At 43.3% G+C, this 20,571-nt stretch overlaps 1 protein-coding gene across 3 annotated transcripts; it reads right to left on the bottom strand.

Annotated features, from left to right (window-relative positions):
* Window positions 1-130: 130 nt before the first annotated feature.
* Window positions 131-20,571, bottom strand: rnf141 (ring finger protein 141). Of its 3 annotated transcripts, none has more exons than XM_033038869.1 (6): window positions 20,426-20,571; window positions 19,324-19,514; window positions 12,958-13,066; window positions 9,818-9,990; window positions 4,448-4,555; window positions 131-1,915 (listed from the first exon to the last, which is right to left on the bottom strand). In XM_033038869.1, exons 2-6 carry the CDS (start codon window positions 19,449-19,451, stop codon window positions 1,765-1,767), a joined length of 669 nt encoding a protein of 222 aa, XP_032894760.1. In that variant the 5' UTR covers window positions 19,452-19,514; window positions 20,426-20,571; the 3' UTR covers window positions 131-1,764. The 3 variants fall into 3 exon arrangements, with proteins under 3 accessions (XP_032894760.1, XP_032894761.1, XP_032894762.1); XM_033038870.1 differs by having other exon boundaries at window positions 20,409-20,561; XM_033038871.1 differs by having other exon boundaries at window positions 20,430-20,561.

The following is a 20,571-nucleotide window of genomic DNA, read 5'->3' as shown; positions in this document are numbered from 1 at the left end:
ACCGTCCTGTATCGGGCACCGGAATCACAAAGTGCTGGGAGTATTGGTGATAATCTGTAGCTACCAAGTTGGGCATCACATCACTCTCCTGTACTGAAAGGCCGAGCAAATGCTACTTGAATCTAGTTAACGGGCAAAATCTTTTTATTGTTCAACATTCAACAAACAAGACTAGGTAAAAAGATTCCACCAATAAACCAAATAACTTTTAAAATGTGACAAATTCTTCCTGCAACATAATGCAAATAAGTGTACATTATTCATCAATAAAAACTAGTCATGACCATCAAAAAATACTGATTTTATAATTAGTAGTCATTAACTTAATAATCGTGCAATTAAACTGTTAGGAACAGCTTGTGAATGCTGGCTACTACTGAACACATGGATACCAGCTAATGTCAAAAAAGATCTTCACAGACTAATTTATTCACTCTATTTCCAACAAAAATGATTAGTAAATTGGTCAAGATGAACACAAAGCCTTTAACTAGTAGAAATAAACAAGCTGGGTGACCAGCCCTTGAATCTGTGGGAAGCAAGGGCTGAATTATTCCATTGCTTGGCTCTTAACATGTGGCATGTTAGCATGCCACATGTTAACCTGTCTGTAAACTGTAATTTTTTTTGCATTCATCAGCATGAATTCAAGTGTTAAGATATCTCATAAACACAGGGATGTCCGATATGGCATGTTCTCACTAGCTCAGTATAGCAACTCACTCCAAAAGGGATTATCATTTCATCTTACCAAGTCAAATTCAGGTACATTTAAAATATAGAGGTCAATACCCTTCCTTCACAGTCTGCTTGTGAAAACATCACATTCTAAATTTACATAATAATTTTACACATAAAGTGGCTTCTGGAGAGCTTCCAATGCAAAGGAATCTTGGAAATAGGTGAAGGTGATTGGGGAGCAGTACATCTTAGTGGTTTGTGATAGACGGATTTGATAGATTTTTGAAACATATGAGTAATTTTATAAATGCAATCATCTCACAAGTAAAAGCTGAAAGGAGAACATTAAATTTCAAAAATAGAAAATCATTAAAACTCCAATGCATTAGAAGTCGTCATTTCTAAATTTGTGTTGCAAATACCAGGTATTGGAGCAAGTGTGGATAGAAAGTCCAAACCACAGCAGGTGACTTTCTGGAATTAAATCATTATGCATCATCTCTTATTACACTCTCAGTATCTACAGAACACAACCTATGAAAGTCCAGGAGCATCCTCACAAAAGCAGCAAGTCTTAGCATTTATAATTCATCAGGTACATTGGCTGTTAAATCACCATCTCACTCCACTCTGTTCTATTTCAGTCAAACACAACCCCACATCCCAGCAGGAAAGATCAACACTAAATCTCAGTCCCATCATTAATTCTCCCATGAACTTAGGCCCAAATGCAAAGTTAATGGTTACCTTTTTAAGAGGCAAGCATCTCTTATCAATTCATGTGGGGCCAGGCATTTACTTCAGAGTTCAAGCCTATCAAACAGACAAGCAAAACAAGAGTGGGTGCTACAAGTCAAAATGCAGGCTTGCCAGAGCATCAACCTCTTCACAAGAACACAACCAAGATTTGCATCAAGCCTGCCGTCAGCTTTAGCTCACGATCGAACTGCGAGGGCAAAAAATTAAAAGTGATCCAATGGACAACGGCTTTGGTTCTCAAAATCTGTGGGAGATTCTTTATATTTGTAAAGGAGACCAAATTTGAAGAGTACGTAGTCAGAGGATCAACATCTCCTGCAAGTCTTAGGGCTTGTGGGGTTGTCCAGCGTCGTCGGCCATTTTGAGGATGTAGCTTGCAATGTCCTCTTCAGTCGGTGCATCAGACACGACCCAGGAATCGGCAGCCTCCTTCACTTGCAGTCGACAAATAGGGCAGTTCCGGTTGTGGTCACTCCTGCCACAAAGAAATGAACAGACTCTCAGTCAGGGGGTTAATAAGCAAAGATTTCCCTCAGTCTTGGACAGCCTGGCACTCAGAGATATACATACAGTGACAACATTCCCTGCTGTCTGTAATTATCACCTGGTCCTGCCCACCCACTGCCGTGATCAGTGACTTGTAGTGGCTCTCAGTCCAGCAACACAAAGCTTCCCTACATCATGTACAAGTCTCTTCCAAGGGCTCTACACCCTCCAATATCTTTGCATTCTACCAATTGCCTGTCAGGTAGAAGGTGCAAAACCTTGAAAGCATATACCACCAGATATCAGATTACTGAATGGTCCTCCCATAAACTTGGATTTAGTCCCAATCTCCCCAACAATCTTCATTGTGGACATTGGACTTTTTTGATATCTGCTTCTCTCTGTAACTGCAACGTTGTAACACTGTGTTACTATATTCAGCATTGTGGTATTTTTTCTCTTTGCACTACCTATTATATTTATGTATAGCTTAATTAACCTGTCGAATAGTATGATTTGACGGGCCACAAGGTTTTGCACTGTATCTCGGTACATGTTACAATAATAAACTAATACCGATATCATACATCGCTGATTTGCTGCCCCACCAACAATGCCCCAGACAACATCAGTTGTCTGAGCCCCACACTCTGAAATTCCCTCCCCAAACCTTCCACCTCATGATCCACCTTTGTCACTTAAGACCACCTCTTTGGTCAACCTGTGTCAACTTTGATCATCTCCTGTGAAGATCCACAGGATATATTATTACATTAAAGGTCCTCCCCTGCAATCAGGCTCTTGAACACTGCACACTAACTTCAGCAAATATGATCTTCTATGGACTTGTACTACGGACTTCAGTTTTGCATTGTTACGGATACCTAGTATTGTTGCTATTCATTTATTGTGTGTTGAATATTAAATATTTTATCTGCGTATTATTGCGTTCACGGGCTTGTTAGTTAAGCTGCTGCAAGTAAGATTCTCACAGTTCTGTTGCCAGTGCATATGACAATTAAGCACTCTTGACATGGTGTTACAAGCCTCTGGCTGACACACATTTCATTACTGAATAAACAAGATGACTCAGGTGCTAATTGCTACGCACCCAGGAACAAACAACCTGCCCGCTGCTGAAGACATTTGAGAATAAAGCACATATGGCAAAGCTTGCAGAATATTTCTGGACCAGTTTTTTTCCCTCTCTGGGAAGGACTGAAAACAGATACCATGGACTAACGTAGCAACGTATCCAAGTTTATCTGTACTCTCAGGGTCAGCTTACCAGGGGACACAAACACTGGTCTCGGGAGCGCTTTTTAACCACAGCCTTGAGACTTAGTATATCATAGTTGCTGCTAGAAGATCTATAGACAAGATAGCAGACCACAACCCTACTAACCAGGTTTAAGTTAATATGTGTAGGAAGGAACTGCAGATGCTGGTTTACACTGTAGACACAAAATGCTGCAGTAACTCAGCGGGACAGGCAGCATCTCTGGAGAGAAGGAATGGGTGACATTTTGAATTGAGACCCTTCTTCAGAGATTTCCATTGTTATGGATACACTGACGCAGCATTTTATGTTTACCTTCAAGTCAATATGTGTTGTATTTATACCATGCTTTTAAGGGTTTTCAGTGGGTTTTATTGTGGTTTCTGTGGCAAAACTCTTCTTACATTGCAGCACCAAGGCTAAATCCTAGGCTGCAACTAGCAGATCTCTGTGAGTACATCTACACATAGAATGCAAGGTAGCAGCACATTAGTACCCTCACAAGGGACATCTAGAGGTGTGCATTAAATGCCTACCTCACCCACAATGCCCATGTACTGAGAATGACAAAGTTCACAACAGGACTATTCCTTATTTATGGAGTACAGCACACAATACACCACTTAATTTTTCTTAATTGGCTTAGAATTGGGTCCTATCTGAGAGTGGTAGACATTGTCCGGTCCATCACAGGTACTGACCTCCTCGCCATTGAAGGGATCAATAGGGCGCGTGGCCTCAAAATGCAGCCAATATCATCAAAGATCCACAAGACCTTGGCCACGCTCTCATCTCGCTGCCACCATTGGGAAGAAGGTACAGGAGCCTGAAAACTGTGACCTCCAGGTTCAAGAACAGCTTCTTCCAGCAACCATTAGGCTCCTGAACATTGCACAATATTAACTACCTCAGCAAATGTGGCCACCATCTATGATCTTTGATGGACTGTCTCTTTGGTTGCACTATGGGCTTTGGTTTTGGACTATTACGCTTGCTTTGTATTACAGTTATTAATTTATGGTACCATTAATTATCACACATTTATCTGTGTGTTATTGCATTTACGGACCTGTTAAGCTTCAGCAGGTAAGAATTTCATTGCTCTGATGGAGCAAGTGGTGTATTGTGTGCTGTACTCCATAAGATAATTAAACACACTTGACTGCAGTACCAAGCCATTCTCTTTGCTGTTTTACTGGGCTACTTTAGTAGCTCATTGTAAGTGGAGAGTGATGGACTCACCATTTGTCAATGCACTTCTGACAGAAGCTGTGGGTACAGGGCAGAATGAGGTCAGCTCGGCCATCCATGCAGATACAACACTCCTCCTCGTCCGTCATCTCCTTAATCCTACACACAGTGAAAAATAATGGCCTTTAAGTTACACTTAATTAAATAATTACATCCAATCTATCATTCAGTTGTTAAATACTCACTCCTCAGGGTTGTTGCTTGACCTGCTGAGTTACTCCAGCACTGTGTGTTCCAGGCAAGATTCCAGTATCTGCATTTCCTTGTGTCTCCCTCTATGCCTTTCCTATCTAAGTACCTGCACGAATGCCTTTGAAACATTGTAATTCATCTGCTTCTACTCCCTTCGCTGGCAGCTTGTTCTGTATCACCATCATCATGTGGATAACTTGCTTCCTAGGCTTACTTTAAATTTGTCCCATCTCACCTTAGTCCTCCTGCATCACCGCCCCGCGCGGCTTGGAATGGCCGCGGGACTTTGTGAGCGCCCGCCGGGGCTCCAACACCAAGAGCCCGCCGGGGCTCCAACACCAAGAGCCCGCCGGGGCTCCAACACCAAGACCCGGTGCGCGGCCTTGCATCACCCGGCGTGGCTTTAATGGCTGCGGGACATTTAACATCGCCCGCCGGGGGCTTTGACTCTGTCTTTGACTCTGTCATGGGGGGGAGAGGGGAGTGCAGGGGAGAGATATGTTTAAGTTTTGCCTTCCATCACAGTGAGGAGGACTCACTGTGATGGATGTTTATGTGAATTGAATTGTGTTGGTGTGTGTCTTGGTTCTTTTTTTTTGTATGGCTGCAGAAACCAAATTTCGTTTGAACCTCATGTGAGGTTCAAATGATAATAAAAGGTATTGTATTGTTGTATCTGGTTCGAGACTTCCCTGCCCAGGGAAAAACACTAGTCATCGTATCTATGCCCACCATCATTTTATGAACCCCTCAGTCTCTTACATCCCAATGAGAACAAACCAGCCTAAGTAATCTTTCTTTATAATTGAAGCCAAGCAATATCTTGATGGATCTCTTCTGTATTCTTTCGCTACTACTTCCTTCCTGTAGAGTGGTGTACGATAGCTGCACACAATACTCTAAGTGCTGCTTAATTGATGTTTTTTATGTGCATGTAAAGCTGCAGCAAGACTTTCATTCTTCCTGCTCACATCCGGTGCAAATGACAAGTAAACACTTGAATCTTTTATATGGCTGCAACACAATGTCACAACTCTTATATTCAATCCCACAACCTGTGAAGCAAAGTATACCAGATATTTTCCACTACCCTATCCATCTGTGCCGCCACTTTCAGAGGGCTATGTACTTGCACCCCAAGGACTCTCTGCATATCAACACTCCTAGGGTCCCTGTTATTTAAATATTATGGTTGAGGTCTGAACCAGAGATCTATAAATGAGTCACTGAGAAATTCTGAATGGAATACAAGAGAAGCTTTTCTCAGTGAGGTAGAAATAGCAGTGAGTATTGTTAACAAACTATTTTAGAGTTTGTTATCCTCTATTCTGTGCCTATCACATGGATATGTGGGACCAATGGCCTGTTCCTGTGCTGTACTCTTCTCTTCTATGTCTAAGCTATAAAGATTGTAAAACTAGAGGGCATAGGCTTAAGGTGAGAGGGGAGAGATTTAAGAGGGACCTCAGGGGCAACTTTTCCCATTCAGAGAGCAGTCCACATCTGGATTGAGGTGCCATAGGAAGCTATAGAAGCACATAAAATCACAACTTTTAAAAGTAATTTGGACAGATATGTGGATAGATGAATGGCACCGGTAAGTGAGAAGTCAAGATAATCACGTAAAAGAAAAGTCATGCTGATGAGACAGCGAGGTTTGGATGCAGCAATGACATGGATAGAAGGCTGGTATAATGGCTAAACTGTACCAGAGCTCCAGTGAACCGGGTTCGATACTACCTCTGCTGGTGTATGTGGCCGCATGGGCTTCTCTGGGGTGCTCTGGTTTCCTCCCACATCCCAATGACATGCACAATGGGGTGGGTTAACCAGACAATGTAAATTGCCATTAATGTAGGTGAGCAGTGAAACCTATTAATCCAGGTTTCAAACACAGGTCCGCTCGGGTCAAATGGTGGGGCCCAGATCTGTGCGAATTCCCCAGAAAGGTTCCTTTTGCTGCGTTAACAGCACTATGTAACAATGCCAATCATGTAGGGAAATGTGGCTGCTGTCGCTGAAGGTCTGATTTCACACTGAATCTGTCTAAGAAGTGAAAAATCTGAATTATATTTTTCGTGGGTGAACTCCTTAAAGTTGCTTATCAGACTTGATGATAGAACTATTTCTATTAGCAGATTATGCTGCTCTGTTGGTAACCTCTCTAACCTCTGCACGACTTGCTGTTTTCAGTCAGTCGCCGTCTCCCACCATGTGCTCAGCTTCTTGGTAAACTACGCAGCAAGAAAGGATTTGGTTTCGAGTGTGAATGAGTATAGATTACTTCACACATTTGTTTTTCACAGATTAGGTTCTGCCTCCCTCCTTATATCTGTTACTGGAAGGGTAAGTTACCAGAGTGGGGTAGATCCATTTTGCCTGCCTTTGGCCCACAGCCCTCTGAGCCCTTCCTATCAATACATCTGTCCAGAGCCTTTCAAAAGTCATAATTGTAAGCTCTTCCCTAGCTTCCTCCGGCAGCTTATTTCAGATAGAGACTATGCTGAGTGAAAAAGTTGCCAGAGGTTCCTCTTAAATCTCCCCACCCCCCCCCCCCCCCCTCACCCCCTCACCCCCTCACCTTAAGGCCATGCCATCTAGTTTTCAAATCCACTAGCCTGGGAAAAAGTGTGAGCATTCATATTTTCCCATGCCCCTGACAAACTTGCATACCTCAATAAGGTCACTGCTCAGCCTTCTACATTGCTGTTTCCTCGACCTGTGACAAGGAATGTTTAAAGACTAGATCTTGCCGATTGAAGGTCCTGTTATTCAGCCATTGAAAATTGGGTTTGAGCTTATGTACAACTGTGAAACTCTTAGACAGATCTCAAAGCCCCCAGTGGCTCCGTGGGATCCAGTAGTGGGTCCCAGACCATGTGGGATCCCCCAGAATCAAACCACAGAACCTGAACAAAGCCAGAGATCGAAGAGGGTGTGACTGGTTTCATAGTGACAGTAGGCCAAAGACTGAAGAGATGAGTATTTTAATTATTTTATTTTGCTTTAATATTTGAACGACTTGTGTTGGCTGTTTAATTCAATCTCGCTTTAGACTTTAGAGATGCTCTCTATTTAGAATTTCCTTTTTTTAAAGTTTAAAATTAATTAATGTTTTTAATTTCAATAATCTTTAAATGAATATATGCAGACAGTTGCTGGAAACCAGGACACAGAAGACTGATGTAAATTGTTCACAAAGGTCAATTAAACTAAGTTAGGGGGGAATGATGCTGTAATTATACAATTGAGCCACATTATCTCCAGATGGAGCCGTTATTGATGATCACTGGTGATCCCAACTGATAAATTCATTGCTTGTTCCCTGTTAGGAATCAGTACAGATGGTTGGTTATTTTCCGAAATCTGCAGCCAGTTACTTGCTCTCTGTCCATGCCCAAGCACTTGTTTCTGCTGCCAGTGCCAAGGGCTGGGTATCCAATTTGGATACTTCGGGAATCGTTGCAATGAGGAGTCTTGCTGACACCACATTGTGGTCTGTGAACAGCAAACACCTCCACTGCCTCTGGCAACTCGCTCCAGATCACCACCACCCTCTATATCCTCAGATCTCCTCTAAATGAGGCAAGTTTAGTTTATTGTCACATGTACCGAAGTACAGTGAAAAGCTTTTGTTGCATGCTAACCAGCGGAAAGACAATACCTGATTACAATCGAGCCATTCACAGTGTACAGATACATGATAAGGGAATAATGTGAATAACGTTTAGTGCAAGATAAAGCCAGTACAGTCCGATCAAAGATAGTCCGAGGGTCTCCACTGAGGTTGACAGTAGTTCAGGACAGCTCTCTAGTTGTTGGTAGGATGGTTCAGTAACCTGATAACAGCTGGGAAGAAACTGTCCCTGAATCTTGAGGTGTGCATTTTCACACTTCTACACCTTTTGCCCGATGGGAAAGGGGGGAAGAGGCAGTAGCCAGAGCGCGGCTCATCCTTGATTATGTTGGTGGCCTTGCCGAGGCAGTGTGAGGTATAATGGAATCAACGGAATGGAGGTTGGTTTGTGTGACTGGCTGGGTGCGTCCACAATTTTCTGCAATTTCTTGTGGTCTTGAATGGAGCTGTTCCCAAAATGTCTTCCCTCTCATCGTAAATCTGGTGTCCTCTAGTTCTGGGTTTCCCAGCTTTGGGAAAAAGAGTGACTATCCTACCTTTGTCCATCGTAACTTTATAACCCTTAATAAGATTGCACCTTAATGTTCCAAAAAGAATAAATCCAGCCTGTCCAATCTCTCCTTATATCTACAGCCTTCCTTTCCAAGCAACATCCTGGTGAATATCTTCTAATATTAGAAGAGATTCCAGATTTAACATGGGCAAGTGTGAAGAATTGCGCTTTCGGAGGTGGAGTGTAAGGGGGGAGTATACAGTTAATGGCAAGACAATTAACAGCATTGGTGCACAAAGGGATTTTGTGGATCAGGTCCATCGCTCCCTGGATGTGGCACCACAAGAAGATAAGAGTGGTAAAGATGGTATATGACATGTTTTCCTTCATTGATCAGGACTTTGAGTAAATGAGTCAGATCGTCAGCTTTATAACATTTGGTATACGCTGCATTTGGACTATTGTGTGCAGAAGTTGTTTCCTAGAATACTGCCCAGATTAGAGGGCTTGAGATACTTGTTGAACAAACTTGGGTTGTTTTGTCAGAGGCTGGAGGGAGACCTGATGGATGTATATAAAATGATGAGAGGCACAGATAGGATAGAGGGTCAGAATTGTATCCCAGGGTAGAAATTCCAAAAGCTAGAGGACATAGCTTTAAGATCAGAGAGGGAAAGTTTAATGGTGATAAGTGGGGAAAGTTTTTTTTACACAGAGTGGTGGGTGCCTGGTGGTGGAGGATAGTGGTGTTCAAGATGCTTTTAGATGCACGGGAATGGACGGATGTGGATTACATGCAAGCAAAGGAGATTCATTTAAGTAGGCATCATGTTCGGCACAGACATAATAAACCGAAGGGCCGTTCCTGTGCTGTACTGTTCTATTGACATCTCTACCATGCAGGTTGGTTGAATAAATACAACTCTTATCGAGATAACAATCCTAACAAGACTCCTGGTACTTAATGGCAACAGTGAAGGACACAGCCTTCAGCCCTGAAATGAACATTGCCTCTTTGGGTAATTGGAAGTTGACTCACTTGCCGAGCCACATACTGGCGTGGCAGCTGGACCCATCTGCCACCATCTCCTCACAGCTGCTGCTCTGGCCAAGCACTCCGTCAGCCTGGACACTGATCTCCCGGTACAGCTGAGTGAACTGATAGAGGTTTAGAATTCTCGAGGCCTCAATATTTCCAGTCGTCTTATTAATCTGCCAAAAGTATTTGTCATTTTAGTTAAAAACACACACATTAAAAGAAAATTACAATAATTTGTGGTACAAAGTACCACTAACGTGGTAAAGATGTCCCAAGGTTTACCATTAGACAAAGACAATTGAATAATATTGCAGCTTTATATTGCAACATGAATTCATTGCCACAGATGGATGTGGAGACTAACTCATTGGGTATTATTAAAGTGGCGATTGACAGATTCTTGATTAGTAAGTGTGTCAAAGGTTATGGGGAGAAGGCAGGACAATGGGATTGAGGGGGAAAGATAGATGAGCCATGATTGAACGAAGAGCAGACTCGACGGGCCAAATCGCCTAATTTTGCTCCTATGGCTTTTGAAGAGTCGTCAAGAGTGTTTTATTGTCATATGTCCCGGATGGGACAATGAAATTCTTACTTGCTGCAGCACAACAGAATATGTGAATATGTAAACATTGTATATAACATGAAAAAAAAAGAAAAAGTTCAATAAATAACAAATATAGTGCAAATAACAAATAATAATATAATCTTTTGCAGTTCAGAGGTCATAGCTTATTCGGTGGCCTGATGGCCGTAGGAAAGAAGCTGTTCCTGAACCTGGACGTTACAGTCTTCAGACTCCTGTATGTTCTTCCTGATGGCAGTGGTGAGATAAGTGTGTGGCCAGGATGGCGTGGGTCCTTTTTGAGGCAGCGACTACGATAGATCCCTTCGACGGTGGGGAAGTCAAAGTCGGTGATGGACTGGGCAGTGGTCACAACTTTTTGAGGTCTTATGAAGTTATAAATATCCTGCTCAGAGAATTGGGTTTTAAGGAGTATTTTTCAGAAGCAAGGACATCCAGGGAGAGAATTCCTGGGGATAAGATCTTATCATCTCTTAGAAAGTCTGCTGTGTCAATACTAGTAGCATTAATTCCACATTTATCCTCTGCAAAAGCAGAAAGCTTGTAAAAAGTTATTTTTTACAGAATATAAATTACATATCAGAAACAGAGGAATTTAGACGCCTCTGCTGGGCTGGTCTCAGGTGCATTTGGGATGACCACCTGTCTTACAGCCGAGCCAATTCAGTGCTCTGTTGACTTTAAGCAGTTGACATGAACCATCTCAGTTTACACCAATTGCTGTAGACAGTTTCCAAAAAGTGTCAAAAACAGAAAAAAAAAATTCTGAATGAAAATCGACCTGAGCAGATAAATCCGATGACATTGTGGGAAACTGGAGAGAAAATTGCAGGTGCCCTGGATAAGGTTTATTAGGCATCATCAAATAGGAGGGAGGTGCCAGAAGGCTGGAGGGTGACAAATGTTGCGCCTCCATTTAAGAAGTGGAGGAAAAAGTCTGGGAACTACAGGTCAGTGAGCCTAACATCTGTGGTCGGAAAGTTACTAGAGAGTATTCTGATAGATATACATGCATGTTCCACGCTGTATGACTCAAAAATGGTACTCCTGTTTCTCTCCAAAGATGCTGCTTAATTTGCTGAAGATCCTAGCATAATTCCTTTATGTCAGACCTCCAGTGAGCTGCTGTATTTTGCTTGTAAAATTATGGAGATCGCCTTCTAACAACGTTGAACATTTGTCTGAATTGATTCTGCAAGGAGCGAGTTCTGGGAATAATCTAGAACTTTGTATTTTAATTTGTATGCTAAAGTATTATTCTAAAATAGGAAATGGAAATTGTAGTCTTCTGAACTTAACACTGAATCTTACAACTTTAGGTAATTTGATTTCTGTATGCATCAGGCACTCGAGTCAAGTCAGATTTATTCGTCAAGTGCACAATATAGTGCAGTGAAATGAACTTGCCAGCAGCGGTACAATAAAAAAAGAACACACAATACACAATAAAAATGTAACACAAACATCCACCACAGCATTCATCACTGAGGTGGAAGGCACAAAGTTTAGTCAGTCCTCCTCCATTTTCCCCCGTGGTCGGGACCACAGCCCTCCGCAGTCGCTGCTGCGGGTGGCCAGATGTGCAGACAAGGTAAGTCCTGAATCGGTGCTTCCCATCCGGAGACCGCGGCTTCAAGAAGGTGTAGGCCCCAGGCCGGCGGTCGAAGATCTAAAGTCCTCGCCGCACCGTACTCTGACATTAGGTGAGCTTGTTTGTATTTTCAAAAAAGTCATACAGTATGGAAACAGACCCTTTGACCTAACCAGTCAAATTCAACCAAGATGACCCATCTAAGCTAGTCCCATTTACCCATGTCCTTCTAACTCTTTTTATGAATGTACCTTTACAAATGTCTTATAAATGTTGTTATTGTACGTGCCTCAACTACATTCTCTGGCAACCTATTCCATATACCCACCAAAATGTTGCTCCTCAGGTTCTTATTAAATCTTTCCCTCCCACCTTAAAACTACTCCGATGAAAAGACTGTGCATTCACCCTATTACTCCCATGATTTTATACATCTCTATAAGCACCCATCACAAGGAATAAAGTCCTAGCCTGCTTAACCTCTCCCTGTAACTCTGTTCCTCGAGGCGTGGCAACATCCTCGAAGTGTGACTGTACATGCCCTCTTGTCTGTATTTCGTAACTCCTACATTCTCGCTCTATACCTGCTTTCATTCAGCCACTGACCTGTTAACCCCCTTTATAGCTTAGGCCCATTTTAACATCAGTTTTACCCCATCAGAGAAATCCCTCCCCCCACCTCCCTGCTTCTTAATGAACCATGTTTCATGTCCTTTCCATTTTTGAAGAGTATCCAACCCAAAACATAAACTCTACTTCTCTTCCCACAGATATGCTGAGTATTTCCAACATTTTATGTTTGTACTCTGATTTTCGACTTGCATGGCATTTTTTCAGGAATGGCTCTTGCGAATATCTTAAGTTTAACTATACACATTGTAATGCCCTAAGAATTTTGTGTCAAATAAGCGGTCACATTTTTTTACATTCCACTAAACTATTCAAATGTAGAATTTTCCATACCTTTGAGCTAAAGATGCGAACAATGACTTTCCAAAGAGCTGATGAATCAGATCCAGGCTGTACTTCAAACAGTAAGTACTTTTCCTGTCCAGCAGCCAACCTCTCTGTGCTACAGTGGGTAGAAATACAAAGAGATAACATTACTATTAGTGTAGTAGATGTAAACGGCTAAGTACTAACAGTCAGAGTAAAAGGGAAATTTAAGCTTTTTCTTTCAGCGAGTAATCCACTGGAACATAGAATGTAGAACAATCCAGCAAAGGAGCAGGCCCTACAGGCCATAATATCTGTGCCGAACATGATTCCAAGATAAACTAATCTCCTCTGCTTGCACATGATCCACACTCTTCCATTTCCTGCCTTTGCACGTCCCTATTTAAAAGCCTCTCAAATGCCACTATCCTATCTGCCTCCACCACCACCAGGCTCCCACTAGCTGCTGTGTAAATAAAAACTTTCCTCACACACCTCCGTTAAACTTTGCTTCTCTCATCTTAAATCTATGCGAAGGTCGCACAACAGAACAATTGCTGCCTTACAGCGCCAGAGACCTGGATTCAATCCTATGGCTGCTATCTGTACAGATTTTACCGCATGGGTTTTCTCCAGCAGCTCTGATTTCCTCCCACATTCCAAAAAAAATGGTAGGTTTGTAGGTTGATTGGCTGCTGTAAAATCTGTCTCTCATGTGTCAGATAGAACTAGTGTATGGGTGATAGCTGACTGGCACAGACTTGGTGGACTGATGTGCATGTTCTTGGTGGACCAAAGGGTCTGTACGTCTAAACCAAACTATGCCCTCTAGTCTTGACAATTCCACCCTGGGATAAATGTTCTGACTCTCTATCCTATCCTCACATTCATTTTTACCTACTTCTATCTGGCTCCCCCCTATCTTCAACATTCCAAAGAAAACAATCAAAGTTTGTCCAACCTCTCCTTCTAGCTAATACCACCTAATGAAGAAGCATTCTGGTAAATCTTTTCTGAAGCCTCTCCAAAGACTACATTATTCATTTAATGGGAATAACAGAACTGTATGCAATACTCCACATGTGGCCTAACCAGTATTATAGCATCATGACTTCCTGACTGTTAAACTCAATGTCCCAACCAATGAAGGCAAGTACAACACATATGCCTTCCTCACCACTCTATCTACTAGTATTGGCAATTTTAGGAAGTTATTTTCCTGGACCCCAAGACCCCTCTGCATTTAAATGCTGCGAAGAGCCTTGTCATCAACCATATAACACTACCTTTCCACCACCAGCACTTTAGCTGCAAGATCCCTGGCAGTAGCTTATCGTGATTCCTTCAACTGAATGCCAAAAAGCAGAGCAGCAAAACCATGGCAACACTTGCAAGGCTCATAAAGTCCTACAGCGCAGATCAGGCCCTTCGGCCCAACTTCCTATTCTGACTGAGATGCCTCATCTACGCTAGTTGCATTTGCCCTACATTTGGCCCATATCCCTCTAACCTTTCCTATCTATATCTGTCCAGGTGTCTTTTAAATGTTATCCCCTATGATTTGTACCGTACCCCGACATGTGAATTACATGGAGCTAAACACCACTGCGGACTAGTTGAGCTAAATTCACAATCTCTGTGATGTACATCATGTGGCAGGTGGAGTGGCACAGTGGTAGAGTTGCTGTCTTACAGTGCAAGCGACCTACGTTCCATGCTGACTACGGGTGCTGTCTGTATGTGACCACGTGACTTTTCTCCGTTTTTTTCCCATACTCCAAAGACGTACAGATTTGTAGGTTAATTAGCTACTGTAAATTGTCCCTAGTGTGTAGGATGGTGCTAGTGTGCAGGGTCGCTGCTCCGTGGGCCGAAGGGTTTGCTTCCAATCTGTATCTCTAAAGTCTAAAGCTTTATCGAATACATGGTAAACTCAGGAGCAGCCGTTACAGAAACGCTCAGAGCAGAAGAGGAATGGGATTTTCAATTACAAGCAAACTGTTGCAAAAATGTCAATATATATAACATTCCAAGCTACTTGAGGTGTGAACAATATATTCTGCTAAAGGAAGACAGATGATGAGTTGACACAAGTTATTATTTTAAAAGTGTGTCTTTTGTCATTAGCATCAAGGCAGTGAATTGTACAATACTTTGAAAGGAGTTACAAGAAATGGGATTCACAAGAACAAGAACTTCTAGATGAGGAGATTGAACAGAGAGAGTATTCTGAAAGTATGGTTAGAAAATACATAAGAGGTCAGTATGAACATCAGACTGTGGATGGGAGAACTGAGATAACCAGAGAGTAAGTGGAAAAGTTTATGTGCAGTGTTCCACCCATAACGTTAAACATTCAGAAACTTCGGCATAAGTTACCTATGTATTTTGTGTTTTATGATTGTTGGCAGATCAATTACCCTCCTGGGTAAATAAAGTTCTATCGTATCATAATTTCTACTGTTAATTAAAGCCATGGCATGTCCTGGACCCTTTGCATTATCCTCCTCGTTCGCATTTAGCTCCCTTGGACCTTGTTCCCACACTCCTTCTAAACTCACTAAGGGCCTACTTCCCATGCTTCTTTTAAGCACACTGCAGTCCTATTTTCACAATTGCTCGTAAACTAAGTGGGACCCCATTTTTTCGTTCTGTATAAACCCCCAGGATCTTGCTCTCATGCTTCTTATAAAATTCCCGGGGCCTCTGCAGCACTTTTTTCAAAGTGTCAGAGCCCAGATCCCACAATACTTTTTAACGTTCAAGGCCCCGTTTCCCAGCTCCATTTAAACCAGTCTGGCCCTGTTTCTACCATCCACTTTAAACTCACCAGATTTTCCTACGCTCACTTTAAACTCAGTTAGTTTACTGAAACGTGTATTACCCAGTAACATCTAAAAAAAGTGAATTAAAGATGTGTACTGGGGTATTAATCATGCTAACATCCAATAGAATGGAAAATCTGCCAGTCTGGCACCTCTGAGGTCCAGGGGCTGCTGGATAGTCAGAGTTAGAGTCATGGAGTTAAAATGCACAGAAATAGGCCGTTCGGCCCAACTTGTACATGCTGACCAAGATGGTTAGCTGACATGGTCCCATCTGCCTGCATTTAGCCCATATCCTTCAAAACATATCTATAAATCCGTCTAAATGTACTTTAAATGTTGTTATTGTACCTGGCTTAACCACTTCCTCTTGCAGCTTGTTCTATACGCACCACCCTCTGTGTGAAATCTTTCCCCTCGCATCTTAAATTTATATTTGTACATTTATTATTGTCACGTGTACCATGAGTGATAAACTTTGTTATGCATGCTATCTGGTAAATCATACCATAACGGGTACATCAGGTCCTGCAAATGATAAAACAGAGTGCAGAATATAGTAGAAATAAGGAACTGCAGATGTTAGTTTAGAAAATAGGCACAATGTGCTAGAGCAACTCAGCAGGTCAGGCAGCATCTCTGCAGATCAAGGATACATGACGTTTTGGGTTGCCACCCATCTTCAGATTGATTGTGGTGGAAAGGAAAGATGGAGAGAGGAGAGGCAGGACAAAGTCTGGCAAGTAATAGAAAGATAGAGAGGTGAGGAGGATAGGCCCAAAAAGCTGGAATAACTCAGCGGGACAGGCAGCATCACTGGAGAGAAGGGATGGGTGACGTTTTCGGTCAAGACCCTTCTTCAAGCTGAAGATTCCTTTTCTCCAGAGATGCTGCCTGTCCCGCTGAGTTACTCCAGCTTTTTAACTCTATCTTCGGTTTAAACCAGCATCCCCAGTTCCTTCTTACACATAGAGGTGAGGAGGGTTTTGGATAGGCAGATGGTTGGACAAAGGCCAGAGATCAAAGGACCAAAGGTGTTAGATGATAGAGTGCAAATTGTGAACAAATTAGATGGAAGGGAGAAGAGAAATGGATGCAAATCCAGGTGGGGCACATGGAAGAAAGGCCCAGAACAGAAACATGAATATGGGAATGGGATGCAACTGCAAAATATGGTGCTATGCTACAGAAAAAGTGCAGATGAAAAAAAAACCAAGGGACCGAAGGAGGTAGGTTGGGAGATCAGGTGTTTTGAGATATCCATTCTTTGTCCCTGATAAAAGCAGGGACAAAGCTCTTCCTGAATCTTGGGGCGCATGCTTTCAAGCTTTGGTAACTGCTACCTAACAAGGGGAGGAGAAGCAAGAATGTCTAGGGTGTAAGTGGTCCTTGATTATGCTGGTTACTTTCCCAAGGCAGAGTAAAGTGTAGATGGCGTCGATGGTGGCTGATATGTGTGATGCTTGGGCTACATGCACCATTCTCTGCAATTTGTTACAGAGTAATTGCCATATTAATCTGCGATGTATCAATCTATGGATTTAGTGCATTTGGAATAGTTGGTAAGAATAATTGGAGATGTGTGGAACTTGTTTACTCTTCTGATGAAGTAGAGGCATCAGTGTGCTTTCTAGACCGTAGCTTTCTAGGCCTTTTGTTTTAGACACCCGTACCCAGCGAAAAAACTGTGACCGACCACCACATCTATGCCCTTCATCATTTCAGATACCAATTTGTTTATTGTCATATACACCAGGGTGCAGTGAAATAACTTGTTCACGAGGCTCAGAGTAAACAATATCCATGGTAAGATACACACAGCGATAAATACAACAATTGCAAAACAAATGAATGGTGCAAATATTGCAGGACAATCTGAAGTAGTGGCGAAAAATACTAAAACGCAATTCCAGAATAACTGAATGTGGATGAGACAGAGTAACTCTCTATATTCAAGAGAGATTTAGATACTTGGGGCTAACAGAATCAAGAGATATTGGGAGAAAGCAGGAATGGGGTACTGATTTTGAATGATCAGCCGTGATCATATTGAATGGTGGTGCTGGCTCGAAGGGCCGAATGGCCTACTCCTGCACCTGCTTTCAAAGTTTCTATGTATGTGGCAGCACTTCTGGGTAGGGGTGTGAAAGCAGTATAGGGAGGAACTGCAGATCTTGGTTTAAAATGAAGACAGACACAAAAAGCTGGAGTAACTCGGCGGGTCTGTTTTTTCCCCCATTCAGGTCAAGACCCTTCTTCAGACTGAGAGAGTCAGGGGAAAGGGGAACGAGAGATATAGACGGTACTTTGGACAAATGAATGGAAGATATGCAGAAAGCAACGATAATCAAGGAAATATGATGCCTGACCGGCGGAGTTACTCCAGCTTTTTGTGTCTGTTGTCAGTGTGAAAGAGGTGATTGGTTCAGGAGTGAAATAGCAGTGTGGAAGAAACAATTCTTAAGTCTGGACATCCAAGCTTTCAAGCTTCCGTATTTACTTCCAGAAGGTAGAAGAGAAAAAAGGATGCAGCCAGGATGGCAGGTATCTTTGTCGATACTTCCAGCCTTCCTGATGCTACCGAATCTTGCAGTGATTCAGGGAGGGCCTGCATTTTGTTAGCTTCCAATTACTGTTAATTGCAACCTGTGATCTTGTCTACACAAAACATAAAAGTGCTGGAGTAAATGCTTCAGACTGAAGAAGGGTCGTGACCCAAAATGTCATCTGTCTATTCCCTCCACAGATGCTGCCTGACACGCTGCGTTCCTCCACAATACTGTGTTTTGATCAATGTTTTAGCATCTGCAAATTTTGATGTCTCCATTCTGTCTACAGACTGTGACTATCCTGCTTACATTAATAGGACGACGGTGCAGAGGGTCAAAAAGTTCAAATTCCTGTGCATGCATCTTTCCTGGACCCAGCACACGGATGCAATCATAAATAAGCACATCAACGCCTCTACTTCTTGGGAAGATTACGGAGATTCGGTATGTCAAAGAGAATTCTCTTGAACCTCTGCAGGTGCACAGAAGAGAGCATACTAATTGGTTGCATCGTGGCCTGGTTCGGCAACTTGAACGTCCAGGAGCGGAAAAGATTGCAAAAAGTTGTAAACACTGCCTAGTCCATCACTGGCTCTGACCCCACCATCGAAGGGATTTATCATAGTCGCTGCCTCAAAAAGGCAGCCAACATCATCAAAGACCCACACCATCCTGACCACACACTCATCTCACCACTGCCATTGGGAAGAAGGTACAGGAGCCTGAGAACTGTAACGTCCAGGTTCAGGAACAGCTTCTTCCCTACACCCATCAGGCTATTAAACACTACAACCTCATAAGCTCTGAACTACAATAGACTATTATTATTATTATATTGTTATTGTTTGGGGGTTTTTTCTGAGTTTTTGTTATTATTTATTATGATTATATATTCTGTTGTGCTGCAGCAAGTAAGAATTTCATTGTTCTATCTGACAAAGCACTCTTGACTTGTTCCTGCTTGTTTTACTGCCTATTCATTTACATGCATGTCATAAAAAAGCAGGAAAATAACTCACATCTCATTAAGCTCTGCCACCCTGGCAAGGAACTCGTCATATGTCAGGAAGCCACTTTCCTTCACCAAGGAAGCATGCCTCATCATCCTGTCCGGTAACGTTTGGTTGGAGATATGTTGGCCCATCATCAGATGATCGATCGGTGGCTGATCCACAGAGATTTAGCTTTGGGGCATTTGTACTGTTCGTGTCTGTTTGAGGAATGTGATACACAAGAGAGTCTTGTCAATGTCCTCAATCAACTGTTCAAAGACATACAGGAATAATCGTAAAGGTGCAACACAACACTCTTCTCTCTTCCACTTAACATGACAAGAGTACCAGATCATTTGGTGTGAGGCTGGCACGGGGGTGTAAAGGGGGTTGGAGCACTGTGGAGCAGGGGTTGAGGCGGGGAGAAACGACAGGGAGTCACAGGTCAGGCGGGGAGAGGATGGAGATTGAGGGCAGGGTGGGGGTGGGGAGAAGGGCTGGGAATCTGAGAGGAAGATTATGAGGAAAGTAGGGCTGGGATTGAGGTTCCTGGGACTAGGGGGGGGGGGGGGGTTAGGTAGCAGGGGTTTGGGGTGAGGTTTAGGGTAAAGCAGAGATTTGTAAAACAGAGGTTCTTGAGTAGTAGAGCAAACTTGATGGGTCGAATGGCCTAATTCTACTTCTAATGAACATGACTGTGGGTGGGAATGGTTGCTGGGGAAGGGATGGAGCAGGTGTGTGGTTGTGGGAGGGGATACATGGATTAAGGGGAGGGGCAACGGGGATGTGAGGGTGGGTGCAAAGATCCCATAGGATGTTTGGGTGGGTGGATGTGGGACAAGGTACCTGGTACCAGTGGGAGGGGCAGCCAGGTTTGTCGCTGGGGTGGATGTAAGAAGGGTCGGACAGGGCGGGTTGAGGCGTGAGAGGTTGCAAGGACGGACAGAGGGGGTTGAAGTGTGGACGGATGATATGGGGGGGAGGATAGGGCTGATCGGGGAGGGGGAAGATGTGCGGGAGTCGGTGAGGTGAGGGCCGCTGTGTGTGTGTGTAGCTGGAGGCTGGGCCTAGCCCGGGACCGTTGCCTGCAAGGCTGGAGCAGCCTCGGGGACACAGGCCGCGCTCTCACCCGCCGGCTCGGGGCCGCGCTCCCCCTCCGCGTCGTCTCAGCTCGACCCACGTCCGCGCGCTCCCGCCGACGTCTCGCCCCGCCCCCTGCGCGAGGGCGCGCTCAGCTCCGACGTCACAGAACGGCGGCGCTTCCGGAATCTGTGG

The sequence above is a fragment of the Amblyraja radiata genome, chromosome 20 (genome assembly GCF_010909765.2).
Source record: "Amblyraja radiata isolate CabotCenter1 chromosome 20, sAmbRad1.1.pri, whole genome shotgun sequence".
Lineage (NCBI taxonomy): Eukaryota > Metazoa > Chordata > Chondrichthyes > Rajiformes > Rajidae > Amblyraja > Amblyraja radiata.
The sequence above is the reverse complement of the archived record's forward strand: the minus strand, read 5'-3'. Positions and strand labels throughout refer to the sequence as shown.

Excerpts from the sequence above, each read along its gene's own strand:
- rnf141 (XM_033038869.1), bottom strand. The coding sequence starts at position 19,451 with ATGATGGGCCAACATATCTCCAACCAAACGTTACCGGACAGGATGATG. Across the intron at positions 4,556-9,817 it reads GCCAGTATGTGGCTCGGCAA|GATTAAGGAGATGACGGACG; the intron begins GTGAGTCAACTT and ends CACTGTGTGTAG. Across the intron at positions 1,916-4,447 it reads CAGAAGTGCATTGACAAATG|GAGTGACCACAACCGGAACT; the intron begins GTGAGTCCATCA and ends TCTTTGTGGCAG.